This window comes from Marmota flaviventris, chromosome 2 (assembly GCF_047511675.1).
Source record: "Marmota flaviventris isolate mMarFla1 chromosome 2, mMarFla1.hap1, whole genome shotgun sequence".
Lineage (NCBI taxonomy): Eukaryota > Metazoa > Chordata > Mammalia > Rodentia > Sciuridae > Marmota > Marmota flaviventris.
The window spans coordinates 2,854,262-2,869,661 of record NC_092499.1 but is presented as its reverse complement, the minus strand read 5'-3'; the positions used below and the strand labels follow the sequence as shown (position 1 = coordinate 2,869,661).

The window sequence follows — 15,400 nt, the reverse complement described above, 5'->3', positions numbered from 1 at the left end:
AAGTGGGGAATCAGATGTTTTGATTTAGACTGCTATGGGAATAAGACTTTATGGTGTCAGCCAGTGATTTACCTGCAACACTGAAGAGTGTTGAGAAAGGGGGCTTCTCAAAGACTTTAAGCTCTTTATTTTGAAAAAAATTCAGACTTGGAGAAGACATGTTTAGAGCTGACTCTCATGAGCTAACCTTTGGAGTAGGAGGCAGGCACATCATGCGCTGCCCCCTGCTGCTTCTGGGTGCAGTTCCCTAGTGAGGCTGTTCTCCCGTAGAAGCCCGGGGCCAGGGCTGGTTCAGGCACTCTAACATGACTGGGCACTTTTTCTCCTCTGCAGCCTGGATTCCTCTCTGCTAATTGTCTCAGCAGTGTCCTTCCCGTCGTATTGTCACTGCATCCTGGATCCAGTTTGGGACTGTGTGTTGCACACTGTTGTCCCCACTTTTTAGCCCTCTTTCATTTGCAGCAGCCCTCAGTCATTTTTTGTCTCTAGTGACCTTGGTGTCTTAGTGCGGCCCAGCCACTTTAGCCAGTTTGGGTCTGTGTCATGTTTGGATTCTCTACTCCTAGAGGTACACTCTAAAAGACGTGAATTTACCAGGTTTCACCTCCCAGCAGCAGTGTCTGCTGCCCCATGACTGCTAACACCTTACCTGGGCCAGCCGCTGTCTGTTCCCTCATCCAGGATGCACTACCAACGGTCTGTGGGGAGGTGGAATCATAGAGCAGAGACCGATAGCTCCCACCTGCTCTCTGGGCTCTTGCAGTGGAGCAGTGGTGGGTAAAAACAGAGAGTTCAAGCTGTGGCGATCAGAGGTGCTCCATAGTAGTCTGTTTGCAAATAAGATTTTATTTCAAGTAAGACTTGCTCTGTTTTGCTGGAGCCTTCTTAGAGCATAGGTGAAGAATTGGAGGCAGAGAAGTGTAGCTGTCTGTCTTATCAAACCCTAGCCTGTATTTAAGTGTTCTGGTGTCTACTCTTGTGAGCACTTCATTATTATTCTGTTGAACTGATAGGTGAGCCACATGGCTGGTGACTCTATGAGAGCTTAAACACTGCCAATCTTTCCTAAGATTTTTAGTTAAATGAATTTTATGTTATAGATTTTCAGGCAGGATGTGTACTGCTATAGAATAAGAGATGCTTTGGGTCTCTTTTGTAGGAGGACAAGGACACTGATTCTGCCAAAGAGCCCCTGGATGATCTCTTCCCAAATGACGAGGACGAGCCAGGCCAAGGAAGTGAGTGGCGAGTAGTGTGGTTCATCATGCAGTCTACTGGAGTCCACTTTTTCTCTGAGGATGTTCCTGACAGTCAGTGGGAGCCGTGGCACAAAAGCCTCAGCACACACGATTGTCTTTGTCCCCTAAAGGTGTTTGGGGCTATGGTGGTGCGTAGGCTGGACCCTAAGAACCAAATGTACACTCATGGCGCAGGTGTGGCCTGCGGGTCCTTGCAGGTAGAAGAGGTTGGAGTTACTTCTTCCTATCACTTTTACAGCCAGGAAGTCTGATGCAATTAGCAGCAGACAGGGCACTGTCCCTGTCAGGCTGAGGTTTTTTCCCATCTTGCCCAGGGGATATTTGTAGGTTGAATTGGCATAGAGCTAACTTGAATCAGAGGTAGTGGAAAAATGTCAAACTAACTGCCTTCTGTGTAGCTGTCCTGCCAGCCCTCTGAACTGTGCTTTCTCTGTGCAGTCCAGCAGCAGCATAGCAGTGCTGCCGCTGCTGCCCAGCAGGGAGGCTACGAGATCCCGGCGCGGCTACGCACACTCCACAACCTGGTGATCCAGTATGCCTCTCAGGGGCGCTACGAGGTGGCTGTGCCGCTCTGCAAACAGGCCCTGGAGGATCTGGAGAAGACTTCAGGCCATGACCACCCTGATGTGGCCACCATGCTCAACATCCTGGCCCTGGTGTACAGGCTAGTCCTTAGGTTTCTATGCTGAATTGTACCTGGAGATGACTTTTTTGGTACTGGGGATTGAACCCAGAGGCATTTAACCACTGAGTCACATCCCTAGCCCTTTCTATTTTTCATTTTGAGACAAGGTCTAAGTTGCTTAGGGCCTCACTAAGTTGCTGAGGCTGATCTCAAACTTGTGATCCTCCTGCCTTAGCCTCCCAAGCTGCAGGGATTATAGACATGTGCCTCCCTGCCTATCTGGAGATAACTTTTTAATCAGCTTGCCCCTTAAAATATGTTTTATAAATTTGTGTGAGCTACTTTCCAATCTTATCATCTGCTTCTCTTCAAATAGCCAGGGGTTATATACAAAATATTTTAGCGAACTCTGTGGCAAGGGTTTTACTAAGCTGGAGTAGGCATTGCCAGTATCTATCCACCTGGGTCAGCCTTGGTTTTTTTTTTTTTTGGTGGTGCTGAGGATGGAACCCAGGGACTGGTGCATGGTGCGTGCTGGGCAAACATTCTACCCCTGTGCCACACCCCAGTTCTTTTTTTTTTTTTTTTTAATATTTCTTTTAATTGTAGATGGACACAATATTTTTATTTGTTCATTTATTTTTTTGTGGTGTTGAGGATCGAATCCAGGGACTCACACCTGCAAGGCAAGCGCTCTACCACTGAGCTACAGCCCCAGCCCAATCCCAGCCCTTTTTTAATTTTTATTTTGAGACAGGTCTCACCAAACTTCCCAGCTTGGCCTTGAATATATGATCCCCCTGTTTTTTGCCTCCCTGAGTAGCTGGGATTGCATTGGGATGCCCCTGTGCTTTTAGAGTGAATTCCTAAGATGGGCCAGCGTGTAAATCATACTGCTGAACTACTTTTCAGGGGACAGTGCTGTTTGTCCTCCTGCTGCAGTATCTCCTATCTGGGTGGTGTTAGTTGACTATCTTTTTGTTTTAATTGGTATTTCTTTGAGTCATGCGTATTCTCCTGTGAATTTCTGTGTGACTTGCCCATTTCTTCTCTTAGGATTTTAATGCTTATAGTTCTGCCTTTGTTTTCATTTTGCATCTGAATTTCTGGTGGGCTCTTCAAGTCCCACTGTGCTGGGCCCTGCTCCTAAAGCTCCTGGCCAGGTGTGTCTGGGTGGGTCTGGCCTTTGGACAAGCAAGCTCCAGCTGTGTTGATGCTGCTGGCTGGCCTGGCTTGGATGTTGAAGTCCATTCCTACTCATTCCAAATGTGGGCTCCACCCTTTTTAGACTGCCTCCGGTATTCTGTGTGGGGCTGCTGGCCCACGTAGCACAGTAGTGCAAGGTAGCAGTGTTCTTTCCATGGTCTAGAGGAGAGGCCAAGTTCAGAAACTGGTCAGGTGTGACCCAGAGCTTACCTTGCCCCAGTGCATGAACGTTTCTCTTTTTCTGTCACAACTAGATTGTCACAGCAACAACAACAAAACACACATACATATATACACATACACATATACATATCCATCTATGTATTTATACACACACACACACCTGCACACACACACACATACATACACATATACATATATATTTTTCTATATATTGAATTACATATTTGGAGCTTAACTTTAATTTCTATAGTTCCAAAATTACATTTAAAAGGAGTTAGGAGACTGGCTGTAGCTCAGTGTTGGAACATGTACATGTGTGGCATGCACCAGGCCCTGGGTCTAGTGCCAGCACCATTAGGTAGGTAGGTAGGTGCGTGGATGGGTAGATAGGTGGGTAAGGATGTTGGTAGGTAGGTGGGTGGGTAGGTAGTTGGGTGGGTTTAGTAACCCACACCGGGACACTTATGATGTGTTTTTGATTCAGGGATCAGAACAAATACAAAGATGCAGCGAATCTGCTGAATGATGCCTTGGCCATCCGTGAGAAGACGCTGGGCAAGGATCACCCTGCGGTTTGTATATCTGGTTCTTTTGATATTTTTACACTTTTTTTTTTGCCCAGTGTGATTTTTGTCCGGCTCACCCAGTGTCACACTCAACAGCGAGGGCTGAGAGCCGCTTCCCCGGTGCACAGGTAGGGCTCTGCCTGGCAGCAGGCAAGCTCTGGTGCTCACGTACCAGTCACTCCTGATTTGTGGATCACTACCCCTCACCTGGCTCACCAGACATACTCTCTGACCCTAAATCAAATTGCATGTCCTCTTCTAGATTTGTTTCTCAAGAATCTGTGTGTTTTTTTATTAAAATCTGGTCAGATTTGCAGAGATCTCTTTGTGGCTTTTGGAGAAATTAAAAAAAAAAATTAAGGTTAAGTTGATGTTGATTTATTTAATCTTAGAACTGTGTTCTGCTGTGCTGTGTGTTGTGAGTGGTGTGAGCAAATCACTGTTCTGTGGTCCTGAAATCACATTCCCATCAGTGATGAGTGCTTTGCTGCGGTGTGGAGCATGCCCGGGTCTGCTGGGTGTGTGGCTGTTGCTCCTGACGTCTCTTACCTACGGTCCTTGTGTCCTCCTATGATGGCAGGTGGCTGCGACCCTGAATAACCTCGCTGTCCTGTATGGTAAACGAGGGAAGTACAAAGAGGCCGAGCCATTGTGTAAGAGGGCCCTGGAGATCAGAGAAAAGGTGCGGAACAATGAAGAACTCGTGTTCTCTGAGATTCAGTTTTTTTGTGTTTTGAAAAGATTTTTGTTTTAAATTTTGAGAAATGAGCACTGTGATGGGTCATTGCTGATCATTTACTGAAAATAACTCATTTATAAAGGTTGATAAGCTGGGCATGGTGGTTCAGATATTTACTCTATAGTCCAACACTTGGGAGGCTGGGGCAGGAGGAGCCCTTGAACCCAGGATTTCAAGACCTGCCTGGGCAATGTAGTGAGTCCCCCTCTGAAAAAAAATAAAAAGATAGCTTCCCAACAGAGCCTAGTTGGCCCAGTCAGAGTGTGAGGCCCATTTAGGGGAGTGTTCAGGATGGCACAGTCCCAAGTGGCCCAGAGACAAGGGGCTCCTGAGCTGCACTGAACAGTGTTTGTGCTTCTCAGTAAGTTCACTCCATGTTCTTCCTTATGTTAGGACTGAGGACTAACTTGGAGCTCTAGGCCGGGTGCCATGGGTATGTATTAGTGGCTGCTCCAGTTCATGGTGCTCGCTATTGAACTGTGCTGGGTGTGATGCTGCACACTGTAATCCCAGCAACTCAGGAGGCTGAGGCAGGAGGTTTTCAAGTTTGAGTCCGTCCTGGGCAAGTCCTTAAAAAGGACTGGCAGTGTAGCTCAGTGGTAGCATGCCCCTGGCTTCAGTCTCCACCACGACACACACATAAAAAAAACCCCGAAACCAAAAACAAACAAACAAATAGAAACTAAAACTAGAAACTACTGTGGTGGTCTCTGCAGCACTGTATGAGTGCGTCCAGATGCCGTGGAACCTGGTGCCAGGCCTGTCCTGGGTGCCTAAGAGTAATAGCTTAACTTGGCATTTTTTTGATTGTTTATCAGTCATGCTGAGAGATTAATCACTTAATTTTGAGTCATGGCAAGGACTTTGGGGAGAAAGTGAAAGGGAGCTCGTGGCTTGGTTGTGTAGGTAATATTTGTCGTGCTGTCATCACGTGATACCTTATAAAAGAAAATGGGACAGTTGAGTCGGCTGAGGTCCAGATCAGAGCACACAAAGGTAGCAAGGATCATGAGCTCTATACGATCATCTGCCAGTTGAGCTGGGTGTGGCAGTGCACACCCATAGTCTCAGCTGCACAGGAGGCTAAGATGGGAGGCTCTGGACAACACAGTGAGACCCTGTCTCAAAGAAGAAATAAAAGATCTTCCAAGTTTATTCAGATATTTACTCTTCAGTTTATTCAGAGCCCCTTGCTTGGTTAGAGTCCCTGCCTCGTTGCACCGTCCACTAGTCAGACCTGGGGTCCAGGGGCCCATCTTCTGTAGATCAAGCAGTGGGAGAGGAGTGGGCAGGCTTAGGGCATGGCTGGGCACCGGGCATGGCTTTCCAGAGGAGGTCAGTGTTTGAACTGCATTTTGGATAGCTGAGTTCAGTTTCCTGAGCAGGGAGAAGTGGGGGTGTGAAGGGTGCAGGGTTGTGTGCTGTCTGGGGACTGTGTGCGAGAGGCACAGAGCTGAGGACTATGCTGTCAAGGTTCAGGGAGCCTCAGGGCATGTCTTCACTCTTCTGCACCTGGCACCTCTCTAGCCAGGGTCCTGTGACAGGATTGATGGACAGGGTGGAGGGTGTGGTGGGCTGTGTCTTCCTGGGTGGGTCTGGCAGTAAAGGATGAGGAGAGGGTTTTGGGTCATGAGACTCCCCAGAGAGAAGAGAACAGCCAGGAGATGTGCTCCCGAGGCAGTGGGGATGGGGCGAAGGCTCCCTGGCCTTGGATGTGGGGTCTCCTCTCCGGGGCTGAAGAGGGCCCTGTAGGATGAGTCATGGGAGCAGGGAGGCTAGAGAAGAGGGCCAAGCAGCTGGGAGAGCATTTGGGCTCAGGTAAAGCAAGCCTTTGTGAATCCCAGCTCTCTGTTTTCACAGTGTAGTGGGCAGTAATTTGCCTGCGGGAGGCTTGTCACAGGAAGTGAGCACTTAAAAGCAGCCAAGGAAAATCAGCACAGTCCTTCCTGCCCTCTGGTTATTTTTGTTTTGTGGCATGGGAGCCATTTAAGGATTTTTAAGTCTGGATGTGGAACTCAGCCATGTTTATGATGTAGAAGGATCCTTCCTACAGGAGGGTGGTGACACGGCTAATGTTTCCATTTTACCATTCTCTATTCCCAGGTTCTAGGAAAGGATCACCCTGATGTTGCTAAGCAGTTAAATAACCTGGCCTTACTGTGCCAGAACCAGGGCAAATATGAAGAAGTAGAATATTATTACCAGAGAGCCCTGGAGATCTACCAGACAAAATTGGGACCCGACGACCCCAATGTGGCCAAGACGAAAAACAACCTGGTATGTTACAGATGTGGTTGGGCATGTTCTGCACACCTGTAATCCCAGCTGCTTGGAGGCTGAGGCAAGAGGATTGCAAATTCAAGGCCAGCCTGGGGAATTTAGCAAAACCCTGTCTCAAAATAAGAATAAATTAAAATTAAAAACAAAGAAAAGAAAAAAAAAATGGGCTGGGGTATACCTCAGTGGTGGAATTCTTGCTTAGCATGCTCAGAGACCTTGGTTCAATCCCAGAACTGAAAATAAAACAATACAAATGTTTTGTTATTTCACCTGTAGATGAAAATGTTTGTTTTATTTACATGTGAAAGACACTAAATATTTTATTTTAAGGCATCCTGCTACCTGAAACAAGGAAAGTTCAAGCAAGCAGAAACATTGTACAAAGAGATTCTCACTCGAGCACATGAGCGGGAGTTTGGTTCTGTGGATGGTAAGAAAGCTTTCATGTATTAAAAAGTGTGATTTCCAACTATGCAATACCCAGTTCTCACAGTGTTTTCTAGATAGAAGTTGCTTTGAATTTCATGGTTTTCTAAATGAGAAGAGAGCATGGGTCAATCAAGTGTCCATTCACCTGTTTGCTTGTTCAAGTGTCCATTGCTCAGTAAGTGTGGTGAGAGCCCTGCGTGTGCTTTGCTGGGTTTCCTTGGTAGCTCTGAGAAGACCTTCCTTGCTGAGGAACTTAGGGCCCCTACTTCTTAAGTCTTCCCTTGCTGCTGCTCAAGTCTGCTTTCTTTATCCACAGCCTGTACATACTAGCTTAGAGCACCTTGCTGCAGACTCCACTCTGCCTAGGGCACTTCTGTGACCCCAGCAGCCCAGCCTGTTGGCAATGTAACCTGCCATTTGTCTGTCTCAAAGAGCCAGGCCATATCCCCTTTAGATTCCGTCAAATATTGCAAGTGCTTAAGACACAGTTGTGGATTAAATATTTTACTGAATTTAAACTGCTCAGTTAAATAATTGTGTTAGTTTTCCCTCATTGGGTGTTGGATAGGGCCAGTTGGTGGTATGGCATGCAGGAACCGCAGAATGTGGGTCATTGATGCACATGGAGTGTTTTTTTTGACTGCTAAGGCACTTTTTATATAAAGGTGTTGCATCCTAGAAAAAGAATTTCAGTATTTTCCTTCTTCATGGCATGGAAACAGGTGGTTCTGCCATTTCCTGGGTCTCTGTGTCACATCTGGAACTGGTCATTCCATGGTGTAACTTGGGCTTCCCCAGCAGTTCCCCAGCTCTACTGGTGTCTTGTGTGAGACTTGTGAGTGTAACCTGCCTCTTGGCCACAGTGAGACGTGGACTGATGGTGCTGGAGTGTGGGCCTGAGCGCTGCTCTAGGGGCATCAGCAGCATGTGTCTGTGCTTCATCAAAGCTGTGTGAGACAGCTGCCAGAAGCCTGTTACTTTTTCCTTTTACAGATTTTCTAGAAACCACTTTGGAAACATTTTTCAAGAATGTACTTTGTAGCCAAGTGCCATGGTGCAGGCCTGTAATCCCAGAGGCTCCGGTGGTTGAGGCAGGAGGATCAAGAGTTCAAAACCAGCCTCAGCAAAACTCAGTGAGACTGTCTCTAAATAAAATACAAAATAGGGCTGGAAATTTGGCTCAGTGGTTGAGTACTCCTGAGTTCAATCCCCAGTTACCCCCACCCCCCGCCCCAAAAAAAAAGAAGGAAAAAAAACCCACAAAAAACGTACTTTGTTTCTCTGCTAGTGAGTGGAGTGGTCAGTCTGCTGCCAAGGCTGCAGTAGGCCCTGGATTTGCCAGGCCAGGAGGTCTGGTGTAGCCATGTGGCAGGGCTGACTGTCCCGCTTGCTTGGAGTGTCACAGTTCACAGGGAGCATTCTGACTTACCAGCCACAGAGGTGCCAGGTCATCTCTCCTGATGCTCCTTTTCAAAAGTTCCCCTGGAGTTAAGTGATTTCTTGGATTTGCTGTCTGCTGCTGCTCAGGGTAGTAATGGGCAGTTTAGTTAGTCGGGCTCAAGTTTAAAGCAGTTTTCTTTACCGAGTTTATTCTCCATGCAAATCCTAAAACACAGGACAGAAAGGCCTTTTCATAAGCCTCATTTTTAAGATTCTTTTTTCTTTTGTGGCGTGGGTTCATTGTCTAGTGGGAGGTATTCATGTTCTGAGCAGTTGGGACTTCAAAGGAATATTGATTTATATCTTTTCTGCTTTTGCTCCCAAATTCTTCTACTTTTTCGCAGACTTAGGTTTAATGTGAGGTGCTCAACTTCTGAGTGCTTCCATTATGACGTGAGCCTGCATCTGTTGGGTTGTTTGGCCAGGCACTTGCCTGGAATGCTTCTGCATCTCCTCCAGCATGAACTTGATCTGTCCAAGTTGTAAGGAGTAATACTGAAGAAGCTTTGTCCACAAACCTTGCAGTCACTGAGACCTAACAATTTCTGCTCACTGGGCTCTTGCTCTGCGGCTTACCGAATGTTGTTATTCTTCCCCAGATGAAAACAAGCCCATCTGGATGCACGCTGAGGAAAGGGAAGAGTGCAAAGTAAGGCTGGTTGAGCGGAGGGGTGTGGGTGCTCGGCCCTCACAGCCTTCATGTTAACTCTCTGTTACGGTTTAGGGAAAGCAGAAGGACGGGTCGTCTTTTGGAGAGTACGGAGGCTGGTACAAAGCCTGCAAAGTTGACAGGTGGGTCTGGTCAGCCAAAGACCTGCACTACAGAGAGGTGCTGCAGGGCTGTAGGAGCAGCTTGGGAAGGTCAGATGTGGGGATGTCCCCAGTGTTGGGTAGTCCCAGATTTCCCCCAGTTCCATTCATGAAATCCCACCATCTCTGCTAGTGGATTATTTGTATGCACACAGCCCACTATGGAAGAGTGGGTCTGCCCACTGCCGCTCTGTCGAGGAAAGCCACCCAGTGGAAGGAAGTGTGGGACTTAAATGAGGAGAACAGCACTGAGGCAGCCTTGCAGCTCCCAGGGCGGATGTGCAGCAGATCTCAGAAGGCCAGCACTTGGAAAGCCTTCCCCAGCTGCTCGGGGCATGCTGATACACGCCCGCTTTGCCCTTGTGGCTCTGGGGGTGAGTCTCCCAAGCCTGTGGTCCCCTGCACTCACATGCAGCAGGGCTGCCATGGCCCATCAGAGCAGTGCCCCTCGTCTGCTTCTATCTCCCTGTCTCAACTTCCTCCTTCTCGAAGACTCGACTCCCCTCTTGTCTATTTCAGGAAAATAGACAGTACATGACAAGCACATCTCTTCTTCCTACCCCGTGAGCACTGGTCTTACAGATATGGGAGTGTACTGGAAAGGCCCAACATTGATGAGGGAAAACAGCTCTCACAGTACTCATCGGTACTGCAATGCTGCGGGGTTTGCTGACATAATAGACCTTCCTGTTAGGAGTCCAACTTGTCTGCAGTCTCCTCTTGCTTCTTTAACTCACACCTGTCATTAGCTGATGAGCCTCTGATGAGACAGGAGGTTATGACTGCAACATGACAACTTGCCCTCAATCCTGCCCAGCACAGGCTGAGCTCTGTTTCCAGGGGCATGTGCTGACCCCTGAGTAGGCCAGCTACATGCCTCTGTGGTGGCCAGGGGCCCACCAGCAGCCAGGCCCTGGATGGCTTCAGCGTCTGCCTGGTGTGAGCTTTGCTGGAAGCAGCAGGGTCTGACGGCGTTGGCAGCAGGCCTATTTGGGCTGGGAGTGCTCTTCAGAAAGTTGCGGCGTCCCCTGCCAGTAGACTGTGGGTGACTCCTGCTTGCCCTCTGTGCCCAGGGCACTGACAGAGAAGCAGGCTGTGCAGCGGGAAGGGAAGCGAGGGCCTGGAATATGGCAGTACTCATCCGTACTGCAGTGCTGCGGGGTTTTTCTAGGTTGCCTACCTGTGATGGTGGCCACCTAAGCCATTCCCTAATAGTGCTGCATGTTGTATGCCTTTTTTTACAGCCCAACTGTTACAACTACTTTGAAAAACCTTGGAGCACTTTACCGACGTCAAGGGAAATTTGAAGCTGCAGAGACATTAGAAGAAGCTGCCATGAGGTCTCGTAAACAGGTGGGTCATCCTGCGATCAAAAGGAATGGAGTACTGACAGCTGTGGCAGTGAGCTGTGAGACCTTCAGCCCTGAAGGACAGATGTAGGGTTCTGTCCAGGTGAAGCAAGGCATTCAGAGCAGGCAAATACTCAGAGGCAGAAAGCAGAGCTGGGGAGAGGAGTGGAGCAGTTGCAGTGGTAAAAGGCCCCTTTTGGGGTGGGGAAAGTTCCTGAAGGAGATAGCACAAAGCTGACAGTCACTGGCACTTGCCTACCTCTGGGTTACATACATTGCGTCTCTTTTTAAAGGAGTTAGATGAAAAAGATGACTGCTTCATAGTTTTTTTCTTTTTTAACCTGTTATGAAATCCCCTAACTGTGCACACTAGAGATGCCTATGGAGAGCAGCCCCTGTGTGTGCCCTGCACGGATTGGGCCATACACAGACTCCAGGGAGGGCGTCCCTTCGAACTGCCCCCTCTGTGGCATGGCTGCTGTGGAGGCTGGCTGTCCTCCAGTGGCAGCCGGCCATTGTCAGAAGGCTAATAGCTTGGTTGGACCTTTTGCTACCTGATTAGTGGGGATTCTGTAAAGAAGCCCTTTGCTCCTCATCTAGGGATAAAACAACAGTGCTGAGACAGGAAAGATGCTTGTTCGTGCTTTTTAGCCACCAGTTCAGGAGTAAGGAGTTATTTTTATGCAGAGGTATGTGTGTACGTATGACCGTGGCAGTTTCTGTTTTGTATTTTTAGGGTTGGGGGACAGGTGTAGGTATTTTTTCTCTGACTGGAATACCTGTAGGCTATTTTTATAGTTGTGGGTTTACAGCCACTATTTTGCTGAGTGACGTGTCCTGTAGAGTAGTCTCACAGGTGAGGAGAGAGGACAACATACTTGTGAGTGTGGGCAGAAGCCTTTCTTCCCTGCCCTGCCCTAACCATGCTCCTCCTCCTGGGCCCTCTCCATTTGCAGCTGGTGTGCAGAACGCTTCCCTGTGTGAGGAGGGGTCCCAGGTGGGGCCTGGGGCAGGGTTGATATTAGTCCTGTGACAGGTGGTGGCACTGGGGTTAGGCGACATGTGGTGTGTTTGGAGTGTGGAGCTAGGGGCTGAAGCAGTGCAGAGAAAGGACCTGGGAATGCTTCAATCCCTGTCTCTTCTGGGCTTGTGCCTCAGAGGGAAGAAGCCACAGAAGGCAGGGAAGGGGCAATGTCCACAGCAGGACGCCAGACTTGCTCACTGTGACCCAGGCTGCAGGGGGGGCCATGGGGGTCTCCTGCTGGGACTCCGTGCACTGGGCCTCATGCAGACACCAAGGAGGGTCCATGGACAGGAGAGGATGCGTGTTCGTCCGCTGGTGATTCCCTTTTCTTATTTTGGTACTGGGGCTGGAGCCCAGTGCACCACCACTGATCTGTGCCCCCAGCCCTTCCTATTTTGTATTTGAAGACAGTGTCTTGCCACGTTACCCACCTTGGCCTCCAACTTGGCCTCCAACTTGCGATCCTCTTGGCTCAACCTCCTGAGTTGCTCATCACTTCCTAAGCTGTGAAAAAGTGCTTGTAAAATATACCTTTTGAGAGTTAGTGGCTGGTTGAAAAAAATTTCTATCAAGAATAAACTTAGGGGCTGGGGATGTGGCTCAAACGGTAGTGCGCTCGCCTGGCATGCGTGCGGCCTGGGTTCGATCCTCAGCACCACATACAAAGATGTTGTGTCCACCGAAAAACTAAAAAAAATAAATATTAAAATTCTCTCTCTCTCTCTCTCTCTCTCTCTCTCTTAAAAAAAAGAATAAATTTAGGGGGAGGGGCTGGGATTGTGGCTTAGTGGTAGAGCGTTTGCCTAGCATGTGTGAGGCACTGGGTTCAATTCTCAGCACCACATATAAATAAATAAAATAAAATTCATCAATAACTAAAAGAAAAATAAAAGTAGGGGCTGGGGTTGTAGCCCAGTGGTAGAGTGCTTGCTTAGCATGTGAAAGTCATTGGGTTCCATCTACAGTACCACATATGAATAAATAAAATAAAGGTATTGTGTCATCTACAATTGGAAAAAAAAAAAAAAAGAACAGAAGTAAAGCCAGGCACAAGGGCACACACCTATGACACCAAGGACTCTGGAGGTTGAGGCAGAAGGGTCACAAGTTCCAGGCCAGCCTCAGCAACTTAGTGAGACTCTGTCTCAAAATAAAAAATAAAAAGGGTTGGGATAGAGCTCAGTGGTAAAGTTCTCCTGGGTTCAATCCCTGGTTTTTTAAAAAAACACTTATTAGTTTTCAAGCATGTACCTGAGACACCAGGTGTCTCCTAGCATCCCGTGAAACTCCTCACACCTGAGGAAGTATAGGGCTCACCCTAGTTCTCCACCTGGATTGTGTCATGTTTCAGACACTTGACCCCATCTCTCTCAGCCATCCTTCCATCCTTTTGAAGCATTTCAGATAATTTGTAGGTATCCGTACACTTCCTACTGAATGTTTCAGTATAAATCATTACCTAGAGCTCAGTATCTGTTTATAGCTTTCTGCCTCTTTTTTTTTTTTTTCTTTTGTACCAGGGATTGAATCCAGGGTGCTCTACCACTGAGCCACATCCCCAGCCCCTTTTATTTTGTATTTTGAGACGGAGTCCCCCTAAATTGCTGAGTCTGGCTTTGAATTCACAATCTTCCTGCCTCAGCCTCCTGAGCTGCTGGGATTACAGGTGTGTGCCACCACACCCAGCCTCTTTACAGCTTTTAATTTGAAGTGGACACTCAGTGTACCGCAGTCCTGAGTTGTGGCATTGTGGACACTGTGTAATCCCGACCTGTCACATCATTAGGAAGCCCTCCCCTGTGCCCTTTCCTGATTTTTTTTTTTCCTCCTGATAATTTACCAACTGGTCTTTTCTTGAAGTATCAGAGAAACCCCTGCTCAGACCTTCCTGCTAATGGGTCCCACGTTTCCCCTGCCTGGCTCACAGGGTCTTGACACTGTTCACAAACAGAGAGTGGCTGAAGTGCTAAATGACCCTGAGAACATGGAGAAGCGGAGGAGCCGGGAGAGTCTCAATGTGGACGTGGTCAAGTACGAGAGTGGCCCTGACGGAGGGGAGGAAGTGAGTATGAGCGTAGAGTGGAACGGGGTAAGTACAGCGCACAGCCAGCTGCGCGGAGCTGGCGGGCGTGCTCGCGGCCCTCTCCGTCTCCTTGCTAGGCCTTTTCCTCTCCTAAATCAAGTGCCTGCAGCATCCCACAGCCTCACTGCTGCTCATACTCCAGGCTCCCACTTGCTTGCAGTGTAGCCTCTTCTTGAGAGCCCACGAGAGCTGCTTGGCTTACCCCTGAGCTCTCCATGCTGACTGAGTGTCCTGGCGACTCAAAGCATTGGCCATACTCGGGTCTCGTGTCACCCCAGGAGTCTTTGTGGCAGACGACTAACTGGCTTCTCTAACTTGTCTGTTTCACTGCTAACTCAGTGCTCCCAACTTCACTGAGCTGGCTGCTCTGGATGTGTTAGAATTAACCCAGGTCATCTTCAGAGAGATGCTGGAACTTGTTTTTAGAGAAGAACAGCTCATGGACAAAAGCATCAGGGTGGCCACTCCTCCCACTGACCACCTTAGTCCTGCCTGCCAAGTCTTCACTCTTGGGGCGTCTGGCGATCCCACTCTTCACTGTTGCCTGTCTAGCTTCTCAGGTGGAGACTGCTTGTGTCTGAAACAAGCAGACCCCTGAGAGCTGCACTGGCTGGCTCTGGGGAAGTCCACTGCCCAGTCTACCCAGGGTTGCAGGGAGCATGTGACCCCAGCTGCTTTTCTGTACATGGAACTGGTGTCCTCGTCAGCAAGGATTTGCCATCCATGTGCACCATCGAGTTTTTGAAGCTGCAGCAGTGGTTTGATTAGCTGCCATTGTGCAATTTTGTTAAACTGCAGTTTGGGGCTTCTTATGTCTGTCTTATAAAGAATCCATTTGTTCTTCAGGATTTTCTTTTAGCTGTAGCAGATTGGTAGGAGCTTGCATCGCAACTGAGCAGTCTGGAAAGTGGAGCAGCCAGAGTTTCAGGGAGAATATTCTCTCCATTGTCCTAACCTGGCAGCTTCCTTGCTTTGGATCTTTCTGTGCCAAGACAACCAGTCAGCATCTGCTTTGACTGCTGAAGCCCAGCTGGGCAGTGGTCCCAAACTGCAGTGAGGACAGGGAGTCCTCCTGCCTATGTCTGCCCTGTTGGAGCTGTGTACTGTACTCTTCTCGGCTGCTCTGTGCCTGCATGCTTTTCCAAAGAGGGGCCTGCCTGCTTGGTCTTCAGTGCCTGCCTGCAGAGTTTGACTCTCTTGTATGAAGTTCTGGAGGAGTTTCTCTTGAGACAGTATTTCTAGGTCCATGTCTATATGACTCTTGTGGCAGTGAGACTGTGACAGCCCAGGGCTCCACCATGTCTTCAGGACGTGCTGGGGAAGGAAGGGGGGCTTCTCTTGTCTACCTGGGAAGGGGCTTGGGTACCTTCCCAGCTGGATGTGGCTGGAGGTGGCCACGTGCTGGGC

General features: G+C 48.6%; 1 protein-coding gene across 15 annotated transcripts in view; it reads left to right on the top strand.

The window, feature by feature from the left end:
* The window catches only part of Klc1 (kinesin light chain 1), a 56,166-nt gene that overhangs the window by 26,659 nt on the left and 14,107 nt on the right, over nt 1-15,400 (top strand). For 7 of the 15 annotated variants that reach the window (XR_003584345.2, XR_003584344.2, XM_027946607.2 and 4 more), the window contains exons 4-13: nt 1,160-1,238; nt 1,698-1,923; nt 3,758-3,845; nt 4,420-4,521; nt 6,682-6,855; nt 7,189-7,288; nt 9,327-9,376; nt 9,452-9,519; nt 10,782-10,890; nt 13,838-13,999. Coding sequence is in view for 11 of the 15 variants with exons in the window: in XM_027946607.2 (XP_027802408.2) it covers nt 1,160-1,238; nt 1,698-1,923; nt 3,758-3,845; nt 4,420-4,521; nt 6,682-6,855; nt 7,189-7,288; nt 9,327-9,376; nt 9,452-9,519; nt 10,782-10,890; nt 13,838-13,999 (1,158 nt within the window). In the remaining 4 variants the exon portion in view is untranslated. The remainder of the gene's footprint in view (nt 1-1,159; nt 1,239-1,697; nt 1,924-3,757; nt 3,846-4,419; nt 4,522-6,681; nt 6,856-7,188; nt 7,289-9,326; nt 9,377-9,451; nt 9,520-10,781; nt 10,891-13,837; nt 14,000-15,400) is intronic. The other 8 variants (XR_011706496.1, XM_027946600.2, XM_027946610.2 and 5 more) reach the window with 3 other exon arrangements.